The following is a 19538-nucleotide window of genomic DNA, read 5'->3' as shown; positions in this document are numbered from 1 at the left end:
CTCCCCGGGGTTCCAGACCCCCTCCAATTACCGAACCCCCCCTCCCTGGGGCTCTAGACCCCTTCCCGTTACCGGAGCCCCCCCTCTCTGGGATTCCAGCCCCTCTCCAATTACCGGACACCCCCTTTAATTACCGGACCCCCCCCTCCGTGGTTCTAGACCCCCTCCCAATTACCGGACCCCCTCTCCCAGAGGCTCTAGACCCCCTCCCGTTACCGGACCCCCCCTCTCCGTGGTTCCAGCCCCCCTCCCGTTACCGGACACCCCCTCCCAGAGGCTCTAGACCCCCTCCCATTACCAGACACCCCCCTCCCACTACCGGACACCCCCTCCCCGGGGTTCCAGCCCCCCCTCCAATTACCGGACACCCCCTTCCCAGGGTTCTAGACCCCCTCCCGTTACCGGACCCCCCCTCCCTGGGGTTCTAGACCCCTTCCCGTTACCGGACACCCCCTCCCCGGGATTCCAGCCCCTCTCCAATTACCGGAACCCCCTCCCCGGGGTTCCAGCCCCCTTCCCGTTACCGGACCCCCCCTCCCCGGGGTTCCAGCCCCCCTCCAATTACCGGACACCCCCTTCCAAGGGTTCTAGACCCCCCTCCCGTTACCGGTCCCCCCCTCCCCGGGGTTCCAGCCCCTTTCCCGTTACCGGACCCCCCCTCCCCGGGGTTCCAGCCCCTCTCCAAATACCGGACCCCCCCTCCCAGAGGCTCTAGACCCCCTCCCATTACCAGACACCCCTCCCCCGTTACCGGACCCCCCCCTCCCCGGGGTTCCAGCCCCTCTCCAATTACCGGACCCCCCATCCCCGGGGTTCCAGCCCCACTCCCGTTACCGGCCCCCCCCCCCGGCACTGACCGAGCCTGAAGCCGGCCCCCCCGGGCGGGGGGCGGCCGCTGTCGAGGACGGTGCCGTTGCCGGAGGGGCAGAGGCGGAGGGCAGCGGCCCCCGGAGCAGCGGAGGCGGCAGCGGGGGGGGTCGAGGAGCAGGCGGAGCCGGGGGGGGGCCGGGCCCGGGCCCGGGGAGCGCCAGGGCGGCGGCGGCGACAGCGACAGCGACCAGGAGCAGCGCGGGGCCCATCGCCGCCTCGGGGCTCGGCGGGGGGGGGCGGGGCCTGCGCCGCGGGAGGGGGGCGGGGCCTCGGAGGCGGGGGGCGGGGCCTCAGGCACGGCCCCATTTATAGACCTCGGTTAGGGGCGTGGCCAAGGGGGAAGGGGGCGTGGCCTCAGACACGGCCCCATTTATAGACCTCGGTTAGGGGCGTGGCCAAGGGGAAGGGGGCGTGGCCACAGACACAGCCCCGCCCCTAGAGCTCGGTTAGGGGCGTGGTCTCTGATATGGGGCGTGGTCAATGGGGCGTGGTCTCTGATATGGGGGCGTGGTCAATGGGAGGGGGCGTGGTCTCTGATATGGGCGTGGTCTCTGATATGGGGCGTGGTCAATGGGAGGGGGCGTGGGCGTGGCCTCAGGCACAGCCTCGTTCTTAGAGGAGTCGGGGGCGTGGCCTAGGGGAAGGGGGCGGGGCCACAGGCACAGCCCCGTTCATAGAGGCGACGGTTGGGGGCGTGGCCTCCGGGTGGGGGCGTGGCCTCAGGCGCGGCCCCTCTCGTAGAACGCGGTTAGGGGGCGTGGCCTCGGGGAGGGGGCGTGGCCTCAGGCACGGGCACATTCGTAGAACTCGGTTAGGGGGCGTGGCCAAGGGGAAGGGGGCGTGGCCACGGGGTGGGGGGCGTGGCCTCAGACACGGCCCCGTTTATAGACCTCGGTTAGGGGCGTGGCCAAGGGGAGGGGGCGTGGCCTAAGGCACAGCCTCGTTCTTAGAGGAGTCCGGGGGCGTGGCCTAGGGGAAGGGGGCGGGGCCAAGGGGGTGGGGGCGGGGCCACAGACACAGCCCCGTTCATAGAGGCGTCGGTTGGGGGCGTGGCCTCAGATATGGGGGCGTGGCCTATGGGTGGGGGAGTGCTCAAGGGATGGGGCGTGGCCTCAGGCACAGCCCCATTCATAGAACGCGGTTAGGGGCGTGGCCTCGCATATGGGGCGTGGCCTCGGATATGGGGGCGTGGCCAAGGGGTAGGCGTGGCCAAGAGGTAGGGGTGGCCTCGGGGCTGGGGGCGTGGCCTCAGGCACAGCCCCATTCACAGAACTCGGTTAGGGGCGTGGCCTCGGGGAGGGGGCGTGGCCTCAGGCACGGCCCCATTCATAGAACGCGGTTAGGGGCGTGGCCTCGGATATGGGGGCGTGGCCTCGGGGCGGGGGGCGTGGCCTCAGGCACAGCCCAGTTCGTAGAGGAGCCGGGGGCGTGGCCTCAGATATGGGGCGTGGCCAAGGGAAGGGGGCGTGGCCTCGGATATGGGGGCGTGGCCAAGGGGAGGGGGCGTGGCCTGAGGCACCGATAGCCCATAGATGACCTGGGGGCGTGGTTTCCAAGACCCCGCCCCCAATGTCCCCCCCGTTAATGACGCCCCCCGTCCATCCCCCTCAGGCGCCCCCCCTCGACTCCGCCCTCAATACCCCACTAGACCCTCCCCCAATGACCCCCCCCACCCCCCCAAAACCTGCAACCCCTCTCAGTGACCCCCCCAACCTCCCTCAATATCCCCCCAATGACCCCCAGCCCCAAAAATGACCCCCCCGTGACCCTCCCAATGCCCCCCACCCCTTCCAAATGCCCCCCCCGACCCCCCCAATGACCCCCTCGGGACCCCCCCAATCCCCTAAATGACCCCCCCGACCCCCCCAATGACCCCCCAGAGCCCCCCAATCCCCTAAATGACCCCCCCACCCCCCCAATGACCCCCTCGGGACCCCCCCAATCCCCTAAATGACCCCCCCCGACCCCCCAATGACCCCCCAGAGCCCTCCACTCCCCTAAACGACCCCCTCGGGACCCCCCCAATCCCCTAAATGACCCCCCCACCCCCCCAATGACCCCCTCGGGACCCCCCCAATCCCCTAAATGACCCCCCCACCCCCCCAATGACCCCCTCGGGACCCCCCAATCCCCTAAATGACCCCCCCGACCCCCCAATGACCCCCTCGGGACCCCCCCAATCCCCTAAATGACCCCCCCACCCCCCCAATGACCCCCTCGGAACCCCCCCAATCCCCTAAATGACCCCCCCCGACCCCCCAATGACCCCCCAGAGCCCTCCACTCCCCTAAACGACCCCCCTCGGGACCCCCCCAATCCCCTAAATGACCCCCCCAACCCCCCAATGACCCCCTCGGGACCCCCCCCAATCCCCTAAATGACCCCCCGACCCCCCTATGACCCCCCAGAGCCCCCTAATCCCCTAAATGCCCCCCCCCGACCCCCACAATGACCCCCTCAGGACCCCCCCAATCCCCTAAATGACCCCCCAACCCCCCTATGACCCCCCAGAGCCCCCCAATCCCCTAAATGACCCCCCCACCCCCCCAATGACCCCCCCTGGACCCCCCCAATCCCCTAAATGCCCCCCCACCCCCCCCCCCCAGGATCAGGGTCCCCCCACTTTATTTTTTGGGGGGGGGGTGTTGGTGCAGCGGGGGGTTTATTACATTTCTACAGTCACAGCGCGGCGGGGGGGACCCCAAAATATTGGGGGGGGGGGCGCAAGTGCTTGAGGTTAAAGGGTTAAATTTTTTGGGGTGATTTCCCTGGTTTTTGGTAAAGGCTTTAGAAATATAAACTTCTCCCCCCCCAGCAATTTGGGGACCCCCCCCAGGGTTAAATTGGGGGTGCACAGGGGGTTGGGGACCCCCCCTGGAAGTGATGGGGACCCCCCTAATTAATGGGGACCCCCTCTAAGTGGTGAGGAGCCCCCTTAATTAATGGGGACCCCCTCCATTTGATGAGGACCCCCCCCCAACTGATAGGGACCCCCCCCAATTGATGGGGACCCCTCTAATTAATGGGGACCCCCTCTAATTGGTGAGGACCCCCCCCAATTAATGGGGAACCCCTAATTGATGAGGACCCCCCCCCCAACCGAGAGGGACCTCCTTAATTAATGGGGACCCCTCTAATTAATGGGAACACCCCCCTTAATGGATGGGGATCCCCCTTAATTGATGGGACCCCCCCCAATTGATGGGGACCCCACTAATTGATGGGACCCCTCTAATTAATGGGGATCCCCTCAATTAACGGGGACCCCCCTCGATATTGGGGGCCCCCCCGGCTCTATGGCTTCTGCATGGGGGAAAAAGGGGGGGCTGGGGGGGCCCCCAATATCGAGGGGGGGGGGAGACACACCTGGATTGGGGGTCCCCAAGATTTTGGGGGGGGGGAAGATTTGGGGGGGTTCCCAGGGCTTTGGGGGGGGTCCAAAAAGTGGGGGGGACCTCAAAAGTGGAGGGGGGGACCTCAAAAGTGGAGGGGGGACCCCAAAAGTGGAGGGGGGGACCAGGATTTGGGAGGTCTCCCCCCACCAGCCTTGGGGTCACCAGGTCCAAGGTGGTTCCTCTCCATTATTGGGGTGGGGGGGACCCCAAAAGTGGAGGGGGGACCCCAAAAGTGGAGAAGGGGACCCCAAAAGTGGAGAGGGGGGACCCTAAAAGTGGAAGGGAACCAGGATTTGGAAGGTCTCCCCCACCTGAGGTTCCCACCAGCCTTGGGGTCACCAGGTCCAAGGTGGTTCCTCTCCATTATTGGGGTGGGGGGACCCCAAAAGTGGAGGGAGGACCCCAAAAGTGGAGACGGGGGACCCCAAAAGTGGAAGGGAACCAGGATTTGGAAGGTCTCCCCCACCTGAGGTTCCCACCAGCCTTGGGGTCACCAGGTCCAAGGTGGTTCCTCTCCATTATTGGGGTGGGGGGGACCCCAAAAGTGGAGGGGGGACCCCAAAAGTGGAGGGGGGACCCCAAAAGTCATGGGGGGGTCACTTCCGCCGGGCGGAGGCGCTGGGACGCCGGTCGCCCTCGCGCCGGGGGAGCCCCTCGTCGGTGGAGGACGTGGTGAGGAGCCCCTGGCTCCACCGAGCCAGCTCCGCGTGTTCCTGCGCCGAGGCCGCCAGCGCCCGCAGCCACCCCCGCATCTCCTCCTGGGGGGGCACAGAGCGACGTCAGGACACCCCGAGACATCCCGCCCCCCCCCCGAGCCCGCAAAACCACCATGAGGTTCCTCAAAACCATCTCCAGATCCCTCAAAACCACCTCCAGATCCCTCAAAACCACCATGAGGTTCCTCAAAACCATCTCCAGATCCCTCAAAACCACCATGAGGTTCCTCAAAACCATCTCCAGATCCCTCAAAACCACCATGAGGTTCCTCAAAATCATCTCCAGATCCCTCAAAACCACTTAAGGTTCCTCAAAACCATCTCCAGATCCCTCAAAACCACCATGAGGTTCCTCAAAACCATCTCCAGATCCCTCAAAACCACCATGAGGTTCCTCAAAACCATCTCCAGATCCCTCAAAACCACCATGAGGTTCCTCAAAATCATCTCCAGATCCCTCAAAACCACTCAAGGTTCCTCAAAACCATCTCCAGATCCCTCAAAACCACCATGAGGTTCCTCAAAACCATCTCCAGATCCCTCAAAACCACCATGAGGTTCCTCAAAACCATCTCCAGATCCCTCAAAACCACCATGAGGTTCCTCAAAACCATCTCCAGATCCCTCAAAACCACCATGAGGTTCCTCAAAACCATCTCCAGATCCCTCAAAACCACCATGAGGTTCCTCAAAACCATCTCCAGATCCATCAAAACAACCCACCCCCTCAAAGACATCATGAAGTCCCTCTAAACCATCTCCAGATCCCTCCAAACCATCTCCAGATCCCCCCAAACCATCTCCAGAACCCTCAAAACCACCTCCAGACCCCTCAAAACCATCTCCAGATCCCTCAAAACAACCCACTCCCTCAAAGACATCATGAATTCCCTCAAAACCATCTCCAGATCCATCAAAACAACCCACCCACTCAAAATCATCTCCAGATCCCTCAAAACCATCTCCAGACCCCTCAAAATCACCATAAGGTCCCTCAAAACCATCCCCAGACCCCTCAAACCCATCATCCTGTCCCACAAAACCACCATAAGGTTCCTCAAAACCATCTCCAGATCCCTCAAAACCACCTCCAGATCCCTCAAAACCACCCTAAGGTCCCTCAAAACCACCCTAAGGTCCCTCAAAACCACCATAAGGTCCCTCAAAACCAACTGCAGATCCCTCAAAACCAACTGCAGATCCCTCAAAACCATCTCCAGATCCCTCAAAAACCATCTCCAGATCCCTCAAAACAACCCACCCCCTCAAAGACATCATGAAGTCCCTCAAAACCATCTCCAGATCCCTCAAAACCACCACAAGGTCCCTCAAAACCACCACAAGGTCCCTCAAAACCATCTCCAGATCCCTCAAAACCACCACAAGGTCCCTCAAAACCATCTCCAGATCCCTCAGCCCTGTAGACTCCTACCTCATCCTTGGCTTGCAAGAGGAACTCGCTCCCATCGCTGGTCCTACCAGAGAGAGACCTTCTCACCGCCGGCGCTTGGAGAGGGTGGGAGGGGGACCTCCCGCCCCTACGAGCGCCTCAACCTACTTGAGCTTGAAGACGTTCTTCTTCTTCTTGTAGTCGCTGGCCACCTCGCTGGAGGAGTTGTGGAGGTTGAGGAGGGGTTCTCCACCGTGGGTGGTGCCGGCGGCGTGGCCCTTGGCGTCCTTGTAGAAGCCCAGGTCGCCCTTGCTCAGGACGCAGTAGAGGTTCACCCAGGACCTGGAGGTGATGCCGGAGGAGGAATCGACGTGGTTGGACCATCCAAGACCTCGTGAACCTTCATCATGGATGGATCTCCAAGCTTTGAACCCCTGATGGATCTCCAAGCTTTAAATCCCTGATGGATCTCCGAGCTTTAAATCCCTGATGGGTCTCCAAGCTCTGAACCCCCTCCCATTGATGGATCTCCAAGCTCTGAACCCCTGATGGGTCTCCAAGCTTTGAACCCCTCCCACTGATGGATCTCCAAGCTCTGAACCCCTCCCACTGATGGATCTCCAAGCTCTGAACCCCTCCCACTGATGGATCTCCAAGCTCTGAACCCCCTCCAATGATGGATCTCCAAGCTTTGAACCCCTCCCATTGATGCATCTCCAAGCTCTGAACCCCCTGATGGATCTCCAAGCTTCGAACCCCCTGATGGATCTCCAAGCTTTGAACCCCTCCCACTGATGGATCTCCAAGCTTTGAACCCCTGATGGATCTCCAAGCTTTGACCCCCTCCCATTGATGGATCTCCAAGCTCTGAACCCCCTCCAATGATGGATCTCCAAGCTCTGAACCCCTGATGGATCTCCAAGCCCTGAACCCCTCCCACTGATGGATCTCCAAGCTCTGAACCCCTCCCATTGATGGATCTCCAAGCTCTGAAGCCCCTGATGGATCTCCAAGCTTTGACCCCCTCCCATTGATGGATCTCCAAGCTCTGAACCCCCTCCCATTGATGGATCTCCAAGCTCTGAACCCCTGATGGATCTCCAAGCTCTGAACCCCCTCCCATTGATGGATCTCCAAGCTTTGAACCCCCTCCCATTGATGGATCTCCAAGCTCTGAACCCCTGATGGATCTCCAAGCTCTGAACCCCCTCCAATGATGGATCTCCAAGCTTCGAACCCCTCCCATTGATGGATCTCCAAGCTCTGAACCCCCTGATGGATCTCCAAGCTTTGAACCCCTCCCATTGATGCATCTCCAAGCTCTGAACCCCCTGATGGATCTCCAAGCTTTGAACCCCTCCCACTGATGGATCTCCAAGCTTCGAACCCCTCCCATTGATGGATCTCCAAGCTCTGAACCCCCTCCAATGATGGATCTCCAAGCTCTGAACCCCTCTCATTGATGGATCTCCAAGCTTTGAACCCCTGATGGATCTCCAAGCTTCGAACCCCTCCCATTGATGGATCTCCAAGCTTTGAACCCCTGATGGATCTCCAAGCTCTGAACCCCCTGATGGATCTCCAAGCTCTGAACCCCCTGATGGATCTCCAAGCTTTGAACCCCTGATGGATCTCCAAGCTCTGAACCCCTGATGGATCTCCAAGCTCTGAACCCCTCCCACTGATGGATCTCCAAGCTCCGTTGAACCTTCTCCACCGCTCACCCCTCCAAACCCCGAGGAACCTTCTCCCTGGAGGCCCCCCACGCCCTCCCGGTCCCGCCATGACCTGTTGGACGCCTTCTTGTTGGGTCCGTCCAGCTCGTGCTTGCGGAGGACGAAGCCCTCGTGGTGGACGCTGTGGGTGGGGGGCGGGGGGGGCGGGGGGACGCTGCCCTGCGCCGGGGCCGAGCGGGACCTCCTGGTGTCTCCTGGGGCTTGGCCGGAGTCGCGGGGGCGCGGGCGGCGTCGCGGCTTGGGGCGGTCGCGGGCGCGGGGACGGTCGGGCCGAGGGGGCCTCTCCGGGAGGGACTCGGGGCCCGCGGGGAGACGAGACGGGGAGTCGCGCTCCGGGGGCTGCGGGGGGGACAGCGAGGGGACATCGAGGGGATTCCATGGGGACAGCGAGGGGACATCAAGGGGCTTCCATGGAGATTCCATGGGGACATCGAGGGGACACCAAGGGGACACCAAGGGGATTCCATGGAGATTCCATGGGGAAATCGAGGGGATTCCGTGGGGATATCGAGGGGACATCAACGGGATTCCATGGGGACATCGAGGGGACACCGAGGGGACACCAAGGGGACACCAAGGGGATTCCATGGGGACATCGAGGAGACATCAATGGGATTCCATGGGGATATTGAGGGGACATCAAGGCGACACCAAGGGGATATCGAGGAGACACCAAGGGGATTCCATGGGAACATCGAGGGGACATCAAGTGGATTCCATGGGGACATCGAGGGGACACCAAGGGGACACCAAGGGGATTCCATGGGGACATCGAGGAGACATCAATGGGATTCCATGGGGATATTGAGGGGACATCAAGGGGACATCAAGGCGACACCAAGGGGATATCGAGGAGACATCAAGGGGATTCCATGGGGACATCGAGGGGACATCAAGGGGATTCCATGGGGATTCCATGGGGACATCGAGGGGACACCAAGGGGATTCCACGGGGATATCGAGGGGACATCAAGGGGATTCCATGGGGACATCAAGGGGATTCCGTGGGGACATCAAGGGGACATCAACGGGATTCCATGGGGATATTGAGGGGACATCAAGGGGACATCAAGGGGACACCAAGGGGATTCCATGGGGACATCGAGGAGACATCAAGGGGATTCCATGGGGACATCAAGGGGATTCCATGCGGATATTGAGGGGACATCAAGGGGATTCCATGGGGACATCAAGGGGACACCAAGGGGATTCCATGGGGACATCGAGGGGATTCCATGCGGATATTGAGGGGACATCAAGGGGATTCCATGGGGACATCTAGGGGACACCAAGGGGACACCAAGGGGATTCCATGGGCATTCCATGGGGATTCCATGGGGACATCAAGGGGACACCAAGGGGCATCAACAGGACTTCAAGAGGATGTTGAGGAGACATCAAGGAGACACCAAGGGACTTCACAGGGACTTCAATGGGGGGATCAAGGGGATATCAAGGAGACATTGAGAGGACATCAAGCGGACACCAAGGGGACATCAAGGGGAACATCAATGGGACTTCAAGAGGATGTTGAGGAGACATCAAGGAGTCACCAAGGGGTCATGGAGGGGCCATCAAGGGGATACAAAGCGGATATCAAGGGGACACCAAGGGGACACCAAGGGGACACCAAGGACTCACCGGAGCCGGGACGGGGCCAGCAGCCTCTTTCTCCTGCAGCTGCTCCACGATGTCGGCCAGGGTGGCTTTGCTGTGGCCAGAGATTTGGGAGGAGGTGACGTCCTTCCAGGCCACCCGGGGGGGTGGGGGGTGGGGTGGGGGTGTCCCCAAGGTCCCCTCCTGTCCCCTCGCTCACCCTCCGCCTTTCCCGTCGTGCCGCGGCGCCTCCGGCTCGCTGGACTCTTGGCGCTCCAAGCGCCGTTCTCGCCGCTCCCGGCGCCGTTCGAGCAGCCCCGATCGCCCCTCGGGGGCTTCTTCAGCCTTGGGGGGCCCCTGGGGCTCCCCACCCACGGCGGGGGGCGGAGGGGCCCCCCCCCCAGGTCCTCCCTCTCCAGGAGGTCCCTGGACGCGGTCAAGCTTGGGTTGGAGGCGTTCGGGGTGGAGCTCGTGGCGGACGTAGGCGACTCGAGGCTCCAGGCGGCGGCTCTCGGGGCCCCCCGGAGAAGGCGACGTGGTCCCACCCAAGGGGTCCCCCAAGAATTTGCGGCTCAGGAGAGGGGTGGGCGGCTGCTTGTTCTGCTCCGCTTTGAGCTTCTCGATCTGCAGGGGTGGAGCAGGTGGAAGGGAGAGGTGGGAACGTGGGTGGGAGTCGCGTGGAGGTGGGGATGGAACGGGATGGGGATGGAGATGGAGGTGGGGATGGAGGTGGAGGTGGTGGAGAAGGAGATGGGATGGAGATGGAGGTGGAGGTGGGGATGGGGATGGAGGTGGGGATGGAGGTGGAGGTGGTGGAGAAGGAGATGGGATGGAGATGGAGGTGGAGATGGAGTGAAGATAGAGGTGGAGAAGGAGATGGAGAGAAGATAGAAGTGGAGAAGGAGTGAAGATGGAGGGGGAGATGGAGATGGAGTGAAGATAGAGGGGGAGAAGGAGTGAAGATGGAGGGGGAGATGGAGTGAAGATAGAGGGGGAGATGGAGTGAAGATAGAGGTGGAGAAGGAGTGAAGATGGAGGGGGAGAAGGAGTGAAGATAGAGGGGGAGATGGAGATGGAGTGAAGATGGAGGGGGAGATGGAGATGGAGTGAAGATGGAGGGGGAGAAGGAGATGGAGTGAGGATAGAGGTGGAGAAGGAGATGGAGTGAAGATAGAGGTGGAGAAGGAGATGGAGTGAAGATAGAGGGGAAGATGGAGATGGAGTGAAGATAGAAGTGGAGAAGGAGATGGAGTGAAGATAGAGGGGAAGATGGAGATGGAGTGAAGATAGAGGTGGAGAAGGAGATGGAGTGAAGATAGAGGGGAAGATGGAGATGGAGTGAAGATAGAGGTGGAGAAGGAGATGGAGAGAAGATAGAGGTGGAGACGGAGTGAAGATGGAGGGGGAGATGGAGATGGAGTGAAGACAGAGGGGGAGAAGGAGATGGAGAGAAGATAGAAGTGGAGAAGGAGTGAAGATGGAGGGGGAGATGGAGATGGAGTGAAGATAGAGGTGGAGAAGGAGATGGAGTGAAGATGGAGGGGGAGATGGAGATGGAGTGAAGATAGAGGGGGAGATGGAGTGAAGATAGAGGTGGAGATGGAGTGAAGATGGAGGGGGAGATGGAGTGAAGATAGAGGGGGAGATGGAGTGAAGATGGAGGGGGAGATGGAGATGGAGTGAAGATAGAGGTGGAGAAGGCTTGAAGATAGAGGTGGAGAATGGGATGGGGATGGAGCTGGAGGCGGGGATGGGATGGAGATGGGGACGGGGACATGGAGCGAGATGGAGGCGACGATGTAGATGGGATCGAGAAGGAGACGGGAGCGCGGATGGGATGGGGGTGAAGATGGTGGAGATGGGGGTGAAGATGATGGCGATGGAGCCAGGGCCGAAGGGAGGTGGATCTAGGGAAGCGATGGGCTCAGGGCTGGAGTCGGGGTGACCCCAACGCCCCCCCCCCCCCCCCCGAAGGTCCCGGTACCGTGGTGAGACGCCTCAGGGAGCTGAACTTCTCCTCCCAGGCGGCGGCCGCCTTGCGGAAGGCCTCGTGGCGCCGGATGAGCTGCTCCACCTCGTCCACGCTGCTGCCCAGCTCCTGGCTCTTCAAGAGGGGCTCCTGGGCCGTCAGCCACGCGTCGGCCACCACCGCCTCCTGGGCGAACTGGTGGACCTCCCGCACTGCCGGACAGACGGACGGACGGACGGAAGGACGGGCGCGCTCACGGACGCACCCGGAGAACCAACCCGACCCCCAGCGCGTTGAGTGACCCCCTGTCCACCCTTCCGGCGGGCGGCCGAGACCCTCCCCAGGCGGGACTCACTCTGCTGGAGCCACTCCCAGTGCTTGTCCCACTTCTCCAGCATCTCCTTCTTCTTGGCCAGCAGCTTCTCCACGTGGGCTTTGACCTGCGGGGGCGAAGGAGGCGGGGTGGGACCTCCAAGAGTTGGAGAGCAAGCCGTCCCCGAGGGTCCCCTTCCCTCCCCGGCACCTCCTCGGCCGCGGGGCTCTTGTTGAGGATGAGGGTCTTGCCCAGCTCCAAGCAGGCGGCGATGCTCTTGCCTCGGGCTTCGATCTCGCTCTTCAGGCCTTGGTGGTCGCTCATCAGCAGCTCCACCGAGGAGACGTCCCTGAAATCATGGATTTGCAGAGACAATTCCTTGGTTTCGTGGAAGGAACTGAGCACGGATCCTCGGGAAGGGAGAGGATACGGGTCCTCCAGATGGGACAGGAGACAATTCCTTGGTTTCATGGAAGGAACTGAGCACGGATCCTCGGGAAGGGAGAGGATACGGGTCCTCCAGATGGGACAGGAGACAATTCCTTGGTTTCGTGGAAGGAACTGAGCACGGATCCTTGGGGTGGGAGAGGATACGGGTCCTCCAGATGGGCCAGGAGCTCCTCGGCTTCAGGGATGGGCCAGGACAGGGGTCATGGAGATGGGACAGGACATGGATCCTTGAGATGGAGCAAGACAAGAGTCCTTGAGATGGAACAAAGGTCCTTGAGATGGGCCAGGAGACAATTCCTTGGTTTCGTGGAAGAAACTGAGCACGGATCCTTGGGAAGGGAGAGGATACGGGTCCTCCAGATGGGACAGGAGCTCCTCGGCTTCAGGGATGGGCCAGGACGGGGGTCATGGAGATGGGACAGGACATGGATCCTTGAGATGGAACAAGACATGGAACCTTGGGATGGGAGAGGACATGGATCCTTGGGATGGGACAAGACATGGAACCTTGGGATGGGACAGGACATGGAACCTTGAGATGGGACAGGACATGGATCCTTGAGATGGGACAGGACGGGGGTCATGGAGATGGACCAGGACATGGAACCTTGAGCTGGGACAAGACAAGGATCCTTGGGATGGAACAAGACAAGGGTCCTTGAGATGGAACAAGACATGGATCCTTGGGATGGGACAAGACAAGGGTCCTTGAGATGGGAGAGGACATGGATCCTTGAGATGGGAGAGGACATGGATCCTTGAGATGGACCAAGACATGGAACCTTGAGATGGGACAAGACATGGAACCTTGGGATGGGACAAGACAAGGATCTTTGAGATGGGACAACACAAGGATCTTTGAGATGGGACAGGACAAGGATCCTTGAGATGGGACAAGACAAGGATCTTTGAGATGGGACAAGACATGGATCCTTGGGATGGGACAGGACAGGGGTCATGGAGATGGACCAAGACATGGATCCTTGAGATGGGGCAGGACATGGATCCTTGAGATGGGACAGGACATGGATCCTTGAGATGGAACAAGACAAGGATCTTTGAGATGGGACAAGACATGGATCCTTGAGATGGGGCAGGACATGGATCCTTGAGATGGGACAGGACATGGAACCTTGGGATGGGACAAGACATGGATCCTTGAGATGGGACAAGACATGGTCCCTTGAGGTGGGACAAGGCAAAGGTCCTTGAGATGGGCCAGAAGGTCCTCGGCTTCAGGGATGGGCCAGGGCCCAGGTCCTTGGGAAGGGACGGGACACGGCCCCCACGGCCGAGCCGGGAGCTGGTTGAGAGGCGGCCGAAGCTCCTGGCGGCCCCACCTCCCGCTCACCTGGGCCTGTCCCCGGCGCCCATCTGGCCGAGGACGCCGTCCATCCAGGCGAGGAGGTCCCTGACGGTGCCCACGAAGCGGATCTTCTCGGCCACGCTGGCCACGTGGAGCCGGCACTCCTCGCACGCCGTCAGCAGCTCCTTCCACGCCCGCAACACCTCCTGCTCCCGCCCGGCGATGGCCTCGGCGTTGTCCCCCGCGTAGAGGGTCCTCAACTGGGCCGCCCCCTCTTGGAGCTGCCGCACTTGGCTCACCAAGACCTCCACGTCGTGCTCGAAGGTCCCGAGGGCCCTTTGCAAGGCGGTGGCCGAGGTGCGGGCCTCGCGAGCCGCCAGCTCGGGCAGGCGCTGCCGCTTCTCCTCGATCTGGCCCAGGACCTCCTTGCAGTCGTTGAAGAACTTGTGGAGCTCGTGGGAGGCGGCCAACATCTGCGCCCGCGTCTCCATCAGCTCCAGCAGGTCGGCCCAGGCCTCGTTGACGCCGTCCTTCCACTCGGCGATGGTGGCGGCGTCGGCGTGGCCGTAGTCGATGAGCTCGTCCACCATCTGGTTGAGGGCGGCGATGCGCTCCTGCCCCACGCTGCCCGTCTCGCTGGCGAACTCCAGGAACTTCTCCTGGAGGAGCTGGGGGCAGGGAGGAGGACGTCAGCGTGGGGCGTGGAGGGCGCCCAGGATCTCCTGTGGAGCTCTGGTGGAGCCCTGGACCTCAACATGGAGCTCTGATGGAGCTCAGGACCCTCCTATGAAGCTCTGATGGAGCCCAGGACCCTCATATGGAGCTCTGATGTACCCAGGACCTTCATATGGAGCTCTGATGGTGCCCAGGACCCTCCTATGAAGCTCTGGTGGAGCCCAGGACCCTCCTATGAAGCTCTGGTGGAGCCCAGGACCCTCCTATGAAGCTCTGGTGGAGCCCAGGACCCTCCTATGAAGCTCTGGTGGAGCCCAGGACCCTCCTATGAAGCTCTGGTGGAGCCCTGGACCTCCACATGGAACTCTGGTGGAGCCCAAGATCACAACATGGAGCTCTGATGGAGCCCAGGACCCTCATATGGAGCTCTGATGGAAGCCAGGACCCTCACATGGAGCTCTGATGGAGCCCAGGACCTCCACATGGAACTCTGGTGGAGCCCAAGATCTCAACACAGAGCTCTGATGGAACCCAGGACCCTCCTATGAAGCTCTGATGGAGCTCTGGACCTCGACATGGAGCTCTGATGGAGCCCAGGACCTCAGCATGGGGCTTGGAGGGTGCCCAGGATCTCCTATGAAGCTCCGATGGAGCCCTGGACCTCCACATGGAGCTCTGATGGAGCCCAGGACCCTCCTATGAAGCTGTGATGGAGCCCAGGACCTCCACATGGAACTCTGGTGGAGCCCAAGATCTCAATACGGAGCTCTGATGGAAGCCAGGACCCTCACATGGAGCTCTGATGGAGCCCAGGACCTCCACATGGAACTCTGGTGGAGCCCAAGATCTCAACACGGAGCTCTGATGGAGCCCAGGACCCTCCTATGAAGCTGTGATGGAGCCCAGGACCTCCACATGGAACTCTGGTGGAGCCCAAGATCTCAACACAGAGCTCTGATGGAACCCAGGACCCTCCTATGAAGCTCTGATGGAACTCAGGACCCTCCTATGAAGCTCTGATGGAGCCCAGGGCCCTCCTATGAAGCTCTGATGGAACTCAGGACCCTCCTATGGAGCTCTGATGGAGCTCGGGACCCTCCTATGGAGCTCTGATGGAGCCCGGGACCCTCCTATGGAGCTCTGATGGAGCCCGGGACCCTCCTATGGAGCTCTGATGGAGCCCGGGACCCTCCTATGGAGCTCTGATGGAGCCCAGAACCCTCCTATGAAGCTGTGGTGGAGCCCAGGACCTCCACATGGAGCTCTGATGGAGCCCAGGACCCTCCTATGAAGCTCTGATGGAGCCCAGGACCCTCCTATGAAGCTCTGATGGAGCCCAGGACCCTCCTATGAAGCTCTGATGGAACTCAGGACCCTCCTATGAAGCTCTGATGGAACTCAGGACCCTCCTATGAAGCTCTGATGGAACTCAGGACCCTCCTATGGAGCTCTGATGGAGCCCAGGACCCTCCTATGAAGCTCTGATGGAGCCCAGGACCCTCCTATGAAGCTCTGATGGAACTCAGGACCCTCCTATGAAGCTGTGATGGAGCCCAGAACCCCCATGTGGAGCTCCAAACGCCCTCAACACCGGACGGGGCCCAACCCCAGGACCTCCTGTCCGATCCAACTGACCGTGACGTGCTCGAAGTCCTGTCCCAGCTCCGGAGAGCCGGCCACCACCTCCTTCTCGGCGATCCAGTGCTCCAGCTCGTCCACCTCGCGGTTGAGCTGGTAGAGCCAGTACTGCTGCTCCAGCTTGGCCTTGCGTTCCTCCACCAGGTCCTTCAGAGACACGTAGAGCCGGTCAACCTGCGACTGCCGCCTGCTGACCTGTTCGCTGGCCGAGGGGACACAAGGGACCCGGTCAACATCCAAGCAGAAGGTCCGAGGCGGCCGATGACGGAGGAGATGAACCCACCTCTGAGGGTGACCGAGCTCCAGAAGCGCCCGGCACTGCCGGGACAGTTGGGCGATGGTCTCCTCGTAGTTCTCCACCGTCTGCTCCGTCACCAGGTGCTTCTTGAGGAGCTGGAGGGTGCTCTGCTCGTCCTTGGAGAAGGACACGGAGGGATGGGGGGTCGGCCGAGGAGCTCGGAGGTTCTCCAAGGGGCTTCCGCGCCTCCAGCCGCCCCAGAAGCACCTTCCCCTTCTCCTCGTTCATCAGCAGGAGCTCCTGCTCGCCCAACCACGACTCCACCTCGGCCACGTCGAAGTAATATTGCTCCAGCTGGTAGGTGGCATCCAAGCTTTGCTGCCGGAGCTCGGCCTTCTCCTGGAGCTCCCCCCACGTCGTCTCCAGACGCTCCAGAAGACGTCGGACGCCCTCGGCCTCGGGGCTCTTGATGGAGGCCACGGCTCGGGCGCGGTCCAGGACCTCTTCCACGCGAGGCCGGTGGACCTGGAGCTCCCGGCGGAGGTTCTGGGAGGACACGGAGAGGAGGAGGTGGGTGTGGAGGAGGTCGTTGAGGTGTCCCCCCAACGCCAACCCAACCGACCCGGCGTTGAGGCTGACCTGGTTCTTCTTGATGAACTGCTGGACGGTCTGGAGGTTGGTGCCGTGGTCCTTGAGCATGGCCAAGGGCAGGCGGTCCTGCACCCACAGCTGGGGACGGGGTGGACCTCAGGGGTAGGCTCGGCCTGGTCCTGGCCCCATCACTGTCCCATCTCCATCCTCATCTCCATCTCCATCCTCATCTCCTTCTCCATCCTCATCATCTCCTTCTCCATCCTCATCATCTCCATCCATCATCATCTCCATCCATCCTCATCATCTCCATCCATCATCATCATCTCCATCTCCATCCTCATCATCTCCATCTCCATCCTCATCATCTCCATCTCCATCCTCATCATCTCCATCCTCATCCTCATCTCCATCTCCATCCTCGTCATCTCCATCCTCATCATCTCCTTCTCCATCCTCATCATCTCCATCTCCATCCTCATCATCATCTCCATCCTCATCATCATATCCATCCTCATCCTCATCTCCACCTCCATCTCCATCCTCGTCATCTCCATCTCCATCCTCATCATCATCTCCATCCTCATCTCCATCCTCATCTCCATCCTCGTCATCTCCATCCTCATCATCATCTCCATCCTCATCTCCATCTCCATCCTCGTCATCTCCATCTCCATCCTCATCAACTCCATCCTCATTGCCATCGTCTTCATCACCTTCCCAACTCCATCTCCATCCCAACCCCAACCTCATCCCCATCATCTCCATCCTCATCCCCATCACCTCCACGTCCACCTCCATCCTCATCCCAACTCCATCCTCATCCCCATCACCTCCATCCCCTTCCCAACTCCATCTCCATCCCAACCCCATCCTCATCCCCATCATCTCCATCCCCATCACCCTCATCCCCATCCCATTCTTGTTCCCATCTCCATCTCCATCCCCATTTCCATCTCCATCCCCAACTCCATCTCCATCCCATTCTTGTTCCCACCTCCATCCCCATCCCCATCCCCATCTCCATCCCCATCCCCATCATCCCCATCTCCATTTCCAACAACATCTCCATTCCAACCCTAACTCCATCCCCATCATCTCCATCCTCATCCCCATCATCTCCACCATCTCCATCCTCATCTCCATCCCCATCCCCATCGTCTTCATCCTCATCCCCACCATCTCCATCCCCACCACCTCCATCCCCTTCCCAACTCCATCTCCATCCCAACCCCATCCTCATCCCCATCATCTCCGTCCCCATCACCCTCATCTCCATCATCTCCATCCCCATCCCCATCATCCCCATCTCCATTTCCATCTCTATCTCCATTCTAACCCTAACTCCATCTTCCTCCTCATCTCCATCACCCTCATCCCCATCATCTCCATCCCCATCCTCATCCCCATCATCTCCATCCCCATCCCCATCATCCCCATCTCCATCTCCATTCCAACCCTAACTCCATCCTCACCATCATCTCCATCCTCATCCCCATCATCTCCACCATCTCCATCCTCATCTCCATCCCCATCATCTCCATCATCTCCATCCTCATCTCCATCCCCATCATCTCCATCTCCATCCTCATCCCCATCATCTCCATCCCCATCCCCATCATCCCCATCTCCATCTCCATCTCCATTCCAACCCTAACTCCATCCTCATCATCATCTCCATCACCCTCATCCCCAGCATCTCCATCCTCATCCCCATCATCTCCACCATCTCCATCCTCATCCCCATCATCTCCACCATCTCCATCCTCATCTCCATCATCTCCACCATCTCCATCCTCATCTCCATCCCCATTGTCTCCATCCCCATCCCCACCATCTCCATCCCCACCATCCCCTCCATCCCCACCCCCGGGTACTCACCACCTCGTCCTCCAGCTCGTGGCTGACCTGGTGGACCTCCTTGGACGCCAGGAGGATCCTCCTGCGTTCCTTGAGGGGCTCGATGAGGCGGACGATCCTGGTCCCCACCGCGTTCTGCCTCTCGCCCACCTGGTCCCTGCCGGCCGCCTGCTCGGGCAGCGCCGCCGCCTGGGCCTGCAGCTCCCCCACCTCCTTGGAGACCTCCTCCACCTGCCACTCCATCGTCTGCGGGGACAAGGGGACACTGGGGACCCCCGTGGGCCAAGGGACCCGGGGCCGGGACCCCCTGGAGGAACCGGGACTCAGCGCTGGGGTCCCTCAAACATCTGGGGTCTCCTCAGAACCTGGTGTCCCCCCAGAACCTCATGTTTCTCCATAATGTGATGTTCTCCAGAACCTGGTGTCCCCTCAAAACCTCGTGTCTCTCCAGAACCTGATGTTCTCCAGAACCTGGTGTCCCCCCAGAACCTTAAGTCTCTCCATGACCTGATGTTCTCCAGAACCCGGTGTCCCCCCAGAACCTGGTGTCCCCCCAGAACCTCCTGTCTCTCCACAACCCGAAGCTCCTCAGAACCTAATGTCCCCCCACAACCTGGTGTCTCTCCAGATCCTGGTGTCCCCCCATAACCTCCCATCTCCCCACAACCCGATGCTCCTCAGATCCTGGTGTCCCCCCAGAACCTCGTGTCTCTCCACAACCAAAAGCTCCTCAGAACCTGGTGTCCCCCCAGAACCTGGTGCCCCCCCATAACCTCCCATCTCCCCAGAACCCAA

General features: G+C 60.7%; 2 protein-coding genes across 2 annotated transcripts in view; both read right to left on the bottom strand.

The window, feature by feature from the left end:
* The window catches only part of LTBP4 (latent transforming growth factor beta binding protein 4), a 36131-nt gene extending 34955 nt beyond the window's left edge, over positions 1–1176 (bottom strand). Inside the window, 1 exon segment of the mRNA XM_069882284.1 lies at positions 858–1176. Coding sequence (XP_069738385.1) covers positions 858–1176 — 319 coding nt within the window.
* Positions 1177–4268: 3092 nt separating this feature from the next.
* SPTBN4 (spectrin beta, non-erythrocytic 4) overlaps positions 4269–19538 on the bottom strand; it is a 36970-nt gene continuing 21700 nt past the window's right edge. Inside the window, 15 exon segments of the mRNA XM_069882233.1 lie at positions 4269–5023; positions 6414–6456; positions 6540–6713; positions 8160–8446; positions 9749–9818; positions 9924–10327; positions 11688–11884; positions 12028–12112; positions 12196–12334; positions 13787–14409; positions 16052–16256; positions 16338–16468; positions 16560–16838; positions 16932–17021; positions 18765–18989. Of these exon segments, the coding sequence (XP_069738334.1) occupies positions 4862–5023; positions 6414–6456; positions 6540–6713; positions 8160–8446; positions 9749–9818; positions 9924–10327; positions 11688–11884; positions 12028–12112; positions 12196–12334; positions 13787–14409; positions 16052–16256; positions 16338–16468; positions 16560–16838; positions 16932–17021; positions 18765–18989 (3114 nt within the window). The 3' untranslated portion in view covers positions 4269–4861.

This window comes from Phaenicophaeus curvirostris, unplaced genomic scaffold (assembly GCF_032191515.1).
Source record: "Phaenicophaeus curvirostris isolate KB17595 unplaced genomic scaffold, BPBGC_Pcur_1.0 scaffold_93, whole genome shotgun sequence".
NCBI classification, from domain to species: domain Eukaryota; kingdom Metazoa; phylum Chordata; class Aves; order Cuculiformes; family Cuculidae; genus Phaenicophaeus; species Phaenicophaeus curvirostris.
Note: the sequence above shows the minus strand (reverse complement) of the source record. Positions and strands in the feature narration are given on the sequence as shown.